Here is a 7327-nt window from a genome sequence, read left to right as displayed (position 1 = left end):
GCACAGTGCAGTGGGAGACTGTCTCATTCTCACCCACGCACAATAATTATTCTAAATAATAATAATAATATTCAAATGAATGCCTGTGTTAGTCCTTTAAAAGCGCAGGCGAGCCCGAGGGTGAAAAACATTAATTAGCAGACATTCCTGCTGGCGCATGGTGGTCTGCATTAAACTAGCTTGAAATGCAGTTGCTGCTCAGTTTGTCTGTTTTTGAAGGAGTGATAACTAATTAGTATCACCAGCACTGACTCTGCTGAGTATATTTTTGTGCTGATTTAATAATTGCTTAACATTTTCAGGGTATGCATATTTTTCAAATACAAACCAAAGGATAAAAAAAGGCGCAGTATTGTGTTGTCATAACTACAAATGCCAGAATAGGGAAGAAAATGGACTGGTAAAACTGCTCTCCCAGTAAAAAGATGCCTTGCCATGGAATAATGGCAATATGCTTTTAAATACCAACGGAGCAGTGTTGAGCCCAGTACGCTGGTAAAAATTTCCAGTGTACAGGCACTGGAGACTGATGTTCTCTGTTTATCAAGTAGCACAACACACACAAGTGTGCCTCAAACCCTCAACAGGACCAGGTACTAGCAGTTGTAAAGGTGCTGGTGCCCGACACCGTTCAGAATAGCACCCGGCCATGCCACCACCCCCAATTTGTATTTAATAATAGATTGAGTGCTTTAACCCACAAGCCCTTTCTAGACCCATGAGCATTTAACCACTGAGCTATTCTTTAGTACAGGGAGCCAACATTGCTAAGATACAGTTACCATGATCACCAGATCCCCCTGAGCCTAAGATGGGAGTGATGATGTCTAGACAACACACTGGTTTTGTTTTCACATATCCTTTTTAATATAAGTGTGTATTTTTTTGTTTTTTTCTTTGCAGGGAATAACATTTGACGAGGTGGAGAATTTCTTTACCTTCTTGAAGAATGTGAACGACGTGGACACAGCACTGAGTTTTTACCACATGGCTGGAGCCTCCATCGATAAAGGTACCGAGCACATCATCGTGGTCTTGATGCATTATGGTCTGTTTCCTGTCACCTGCACTCAGCCTATCCCTCACAATGGGCCCAGTTTTCCACTACGGGCAAACTGCCCATGTTACACACTTCCCATGGAGAGGGAAATTTGCCTGCGATTTGCCCACAGGGTTAAATATAGGCCAGTATCTTCTTAAACATTGCTTTGACATGTTTCCTGTTCAAGTATCTTGACTCCTGACCTGCAGTGGAATAGGGAGTTCTCTGGTTTTGATACAAGTTTTGTAAGGACTTCTCTGTTTGGGTTTCATGCCTCAGTTTATTTCTGACCCAGGCTACACGCATTATAAATATCAAAGCAGTCTTGATATGTGCGGCACAGCAAGAAATGAGACACTGCATGCTTCGGTTACTCCTAAAAGAAAGGCTGAGGATATTTAGCATTAGTTTGGATTATAGATGTTGCTACCTTCAGCTCTCTTTCATTAATCCCATTCATGTCCAGCGGCTGGTGATGGTGTATATGGTAGGATCCCAAGTAGAATTATGAGCCCCATCAGATACAGTCGTTTAAAATGGCCTCATCCTCAATAAAGAAGTTTCCTTTGCTGTGTCCTGATCTGAATCACAGGTGTGAAACTGAGTGTTTCCAAGTACAGTGTAACATGAAGTCCTGTTATCCATCGTGTACAGGAGCTTATCTTGGCTTTCTTCAATACACCCAGATGCAATTACAACTGGTCAATTACATTAGCTTTCTGTGTACTTGGCAGAGCTCCCAGCCCATTTAAAGAAAATTGGATTCCCTGCTTTTTGAAGCAGGGAATCCTGTACCATATTTTTAATTATTGTTCTGTCCTGCAAGTCTACCAGTAGCCTTAATCAACTTCAAAATTAAAGTAGATCAGTATTGAGTTTTTTAAATGTGGATTTCTCCCATAATATTAAATTTAGATACTGAAGCTATTTAGGAACATACTGTAAGCACATAAGAAACTTTACAAATGAGAGGAGTCGGCCCGTCAGTGTTCGTCCGGTTCTTAGTTTCTAGGGTGATCTCAAACTTAAAGGATCCCAATGATTTAGTATCAACAATGTGACTAGGCAACCCATTCCATACCCTTGCCACTCTCTGCAAACAGACAACCATACTAGGAGATACTTCTTCACACAAAGTGGATTCAGTGAAGTTTGAAACTAAACAGTCTTGAACAGTTTCATGCGTACAAAACATTCTTTAAGTAACTTGAGTCTGCTGATGTGACAAATTTAAAGTGCAACACAAAATGCATTTCTGTGTGCTTCTTTGCTAGAATCTGATATACAAAAACAACAAAAAATAAAAATAATAATAATGCAGCTGCTATATTCAGTCCTTGTTAAAATGGTTTTATATTGACAGTAACCCATTATGTTCAGTTAGAATCTTTGCATTGCACCTAGTGCCACTGGTGGTGGAGTAATAAAACTGCAGTTTGATTAGCCTTTAAACTGAGCATGCAGTGCTACGTCTGCAGATCTCTGGTACTACATCTTTTAAACGTCTGCAAGAGACGAGCCTTTGAAAGCTGTATGGCACAAACTAAGTAACGGCACTATTAGGTTATCATTTTAAAAGCCAACAGTGATGATGAAGCTGGGACTTTTCCATGCATTTAGACCCAAATTGCAAAGGAGCTAAATTTTCCCAGCAGCGCTCGGTTTGATTGAACAAAACGGACACTTTTCATAAAGATGCCACTAACCACGCTCTGGTGGTGCAGCACAGATCAATAATCGTTCTGGATTCATCTAGTGTGTTTTGCCCAGCTTTAAAAATCAATTGGGAGAAACCCATTTGGCTGAGCACTGTCTCTCTCTCTCTCTCTCTCTCTCTTTCTTTCTTTCTCTCTCTCTCTCATCTTGCTCTCTCTCTTCTTTCTTTCTTTCTTTCTTTCTTTCTTTCTCTCTCTCTCTCTCTCTCTCTTGCTCTCTCTCTTTCTTTCTTTCTTTCTTTCTTTCTTTCTTTCTCTCTCTCTCTCTCTCTCTCTCTCTCTCTCTCTCTCCTCTCGCTCTCTCTTTCATATTTCTTACCCTAATGGAAAGTACTCCCTACGTGTTCATGGTTGAGAGACACTCCATTTTGCAGCAAGGGCCACAATCGATTTGTTACTGTCAGATAATGCATTAATTTTCTACAACATTATTTAGGTAGTTTTCCTCGTCCAGCAAAATACAACCTAAAATATTTGTGCATTCAGAGTTGTTCATAAGAGATGTGATAACCAATGTACCCCAATTGCTGATATCATTACCGGGTGTCCCAGGGTGAAGACCTTGAGTGTGTAGGTGAGACTCCAGCTAGATTGATTTTAACACACCATCTCTCTCTCTCTCTCTCTCAGCTCATCTCTCTCTCTCTCTCTCTCTCTCTCTCTCTCTCTCTCTCTCTCTCTCTCTCCTCTCTCTCTCTCTCTCTCTCTCTCTCTCTCCTCTCTCTCTCTCTCTCTCTCTCTCTCTCTCTCTCTCTCTCTCTCTCTCTCTCTCTCTCTCTCTCTCTCAGCAACGATGAAGCAGGTTGCCAGAACTGTGGCGAAGGTGGAGTTGTCTGACCATGTCTGTGACGTTGTCTTTGCACTGTTTGACTGTGACGGTAAGTAAACTAATAGTACTATTAATAATACATATAACCATTGTATTTAATACGCCGTTATTTGTCCAAATCAGTATAACAACAGAAATTTAAAAAAAACGTGAATTAACACTGCACAAAATTATATATATATTTTTTTTAACAAAATGTATATTAAATGAATAGCTGGTCTTGCAGTAGTGCTGGGCTGCCCTTTCATGGCCCAGGGATTGAAAAGGCTAAATCAGCAGCGATTGCTGTTGAAAAGTCCAGTAAAGCGGGCTGTAATCCCATCATTGTCTGTCACTCTCTGCCTTTGTAGAACAGACAGCACTGTGTGTAAAGCTTTCATTCATGGGAGGCTTAGAGGTGGAAATAATCGCTGCACAAGGAGTTGGAACAAAGCAGGGTGTATTTACAGTTACACAATACTTTCCAGTGATGGAAATAAGACTCCCATTGCATAGCGGTTTGATACATTCCTGGTTTTACTATGAGATTATAGAACACACCTGAGCTTGCTACCTATACACTGTGGCTGATCAAGCTCATAGTAAAACCTGGACCTGGCTGCTATAACCATGTCTGTCTTTTTTCTGTGCCCCTCTCCAGGCAATGGAGAGCTGAGCAACAAGGAGTTCATCTCCATCATGAAGCAGCGGCTGATGCGCGGTCTGGAAAAACCCAAAGACATGGGCTTCACGCGACTCGTGAGAGCCATGTTCAAGTGCGCGCAGGAGACCGCCTGGGACTTCACCATGCCCAAGCAGCAGTAGAGGACAGAAGAGAGAGGAGTAACCAAACTAAAGGACTGGGGGGGTTGCTATGGGAGGTCCCATTCAGCAAGATGGGGAGGGTTTTTAGATTAAACGTTTGATTTTTCGGTCATTTTAATTCTTGTTAAATAATAAAGCCATACAATGCATCTTAATTTCCGTACCCCTGGGAGAAAAGAAAAAGGTAAAAGCTAGAAAAGGGTTTCAAGGGTGTAGCTAAAAATACAGGAGCAGGGAAAAAGCTTTTTCCTTTTTATTTCAAATAAATACATTTTTAGTGGTCGCCAATTTTTATTGTTTTCTCCCCAATTTTTAGTAATGCAGGCACCTGGCCAGACCACGGGTTGCTGGTGCGCGGTGAGCCGAGGACACCCTGGCCGACCTAGCCCGCCCGCCCTCCCTCCCCCCTGGGAGCTCGCTCGTGTCTTCAGTCGGCAAAGGAATAGCCTAGACTCGAACCGGCGATGTCCAGACTATAGGGTGCATCCTGCACTCCACATGGAGTGCTTTTACTGGATGTGCCACTTGGGAGCCCCTAGCTTTTCTTTTTTAGAAAATTCCTGTATTTTGTAATAACGCAAACAAAAAAGTTGATGTTGTCTTTCAATCCACAGATCTCGTGCTGTTTTTTAAATCTTAACTACATCCCAGCCTATATATATATTAATAATAATAATAATAATAATAATAATAATAATAATATGAGTGTGCTGCTGAAACTTGCTTATAATTGAAAAGTTGTTTTGCTTTTGTGTATTTTTTTAATGTGCTCTGCTAAAGCGAATGTCATTTTAAAATAAGGCTTTGGCACACATGATTGCTGAGGGTTTTTTTTTTTTTTGTTGTTGTTGTGTGTGTCTACCTTTGTCTCTCTGGCTTTAGGGAAATCAAAAGCTTTCAGTAATATGTACAGCGAGATGCACATAAACTAGGGAAAGCAAGCCCCAGTGAAAAATATTACCACCTAGAAAAAGAAAGTCATTTGCATAAAATGACAGCCAAGAAATGTGTTTGCTCTGGGTGAGGGACTACCTTGCAACTTTTAAATCATTGCTCTGCGATTGCAAGAAGGTTACTACACACATGGCATTTGTAATTGTTGAACTTTGTGGTTAATTATATATATATTTGCTTTTGCACAATACTAAGCGTTCCAGGCACGTCTGTAAAAGGTGTGTTACATGAATTCTCCTTCATTCTCTCTGTGTCGTGGACCTTTTTGTTTTTTAATACATTTTCTTCAAATTTAAAAATCTCTGAAGATACAACACTATTGATACGTCTGCTCGTTCATGTTAGTCCACAGCTCTTAATGCCCGTGCCGCCTTTGCTGGGCAGTCTCTGGTTAAACACCATAGACCACAATTAGTATTCTTTCTCTACCTTTTTTTAAATGTAACTTTAGGCAAGGTTAGTGCTAAGTGGGGTCTGTGACACAAGCCATTAGCATGCAGCAAGTCAGATATTCACCAAAAGAAAAAGCAATGAATAAATAATGAACTAATTATGCATTATATATTAAAGAGAAGATATCCCCCTGTACACATTATTAATTTGCTAAAAGGAGCAGGTCTCCACTGTAAGAATGTCTCAGGAAATATAAAACAGAAATGAACACTTTTAAACACCCTTCCTTTTACCTGTGTGAATTTAGTATACATGCTTTCAGATGAGATTTCCCACAATGCTCTGGCGCTCTGGAATGCTTTGCCAGGGATCATCAGAAAGGCTGAATTCCTGGCAAAGCTTAAGGTTTGTTTGTTCTCAAGCCTTTGGAATGTGAAATACATTTTGTTTTTATTTTGCTTTTATTCTTTTTATATATTCGGTCATGTTTTACAGGCCTTTTTACTTTTTTGAATGTCACGTGGTTTGAGGATGGCTTTCCTATGAAAGGCGCTACATTGATTACATTTGATTGAGGTTGAGCAGGGAACAACAGCATTAGCCCGATAGCCCTGCAGTAATAATGTCAGGCTGGATAGTTCCTGATGGAACCCATGTCTTTCTTAATTAGTGGCAACCAAACATTTTCTCTCAACAGATTCCAGAATAAGACCTTTGGGTGTGTGGTGAATTGAGGTATAATTTATTTTCCAATAAATTATACCTTGTGTCACTTGTGTAAATATTACATTTAGATGCATGTACTGTTAAATAAAAAAAAAATGCTTCTTAGCAAGTAATGTCTTTTTTAATTGTGACCTATATTGCTTTGTTTCTTTTTTAATTTCCGAATTGTTTGCTTTCTGACATGACTGAATTTTTTCTACAACAGTCCGTCATAAAAGATGATAAAGCAGGGAGGCAGCGGCCTTTATTTAAGACACGCAGGCTCAGTAATAGATCACCTGGTGAAATTGCTGGGGGGTGGTTTTAAATGCAGTGCCTTGAAAGTCAATTTTATTCTTCAGCAATCAGCCTTAAGTGCTGATGTTGCTGCATGGGTCCCAGCAAAGAGCTTCATCCCCTCTCCATTTCAGTCAGAGACACTGCTGACAGGGACTATAGTATAACAAGACTGTGGAATCCAGCACAGTGCCTCACCCAAGGCACGGAGGTGCATGAGCCCCTTCCAATCAGCCTTGGGGGTACGCTTCTACTGCCCACTGTTGCTTTTCTCAGGTGCAAGTTTAATAACATACAGCAAGATACATGGTGGTATAGGAGGTAACTTGAGCTATAATTTACAACTGGTATTGGTCAAAGAAATGCATGCACATGGAATAAATAATACTGTGAATATATTACCAGGTAAATACCGTCTTTCAGTTCTCAACAAGCTCCCAGTAGTGAGAACGAAGCTTCCAACTGCTGGTTTGCAGATAAATATTTACTGATTTATTGCCCAACTTGTATGTTACATAAAAAAAGACACATGAATGTTTATAGGCACCAGATTTATTGAACATTTTGCTTTCCTAGAAAGAACAACAA

At 40.3% G+C, this 7327-nt stretch overlaps 1 protein-coding gene across 1 annotated transcript in view; it reads left to right on the top strand.

Moving 5' to 3' along the window:
* Positions 1 to 6572, top strand: part of LOC117417724 (calcium uptake protein 1, mitochondrial) — a 32121-nt gene extending 25549 nt beyond the window's left edge. Inside the window, 3 exon segments of the mRNA XM_059035267.1 lie at positions 904 to 1012; positions 3546 to 3635; positions 4227 to 6572. Of these exon segments, the coding sequence (XP_058891250.1) occupies positions 904 to 1012; positions 3546 to 3635; positions 4227 to 4390 (363 nt within the window). The 3' untranslated portion in view covers positions 4391 to 6572.
* The last annotated feature ends 755 nt before the right edge of the window (positions 6573 to 7327 follow it).

The sequence above is a fragment of the Acipenser ruthenus genome, chromosome 13 (assembly GCF_902713425.1).
Source record: "Acipenser ruthenus chromosome 13, fAciRut3.2 maternal haplotype, whole genome shotgun sequence".
NCBI classification, from domain to species: Eukaryota; Metazoa; Chordata; class Actinopteri; order Acipenseriformes; family Acipenseridae; genus Acipenser; species Acipenser ruthenus.
This window is presented reverse-complemented; position numbering and strand designations above follow the sequence as displayed.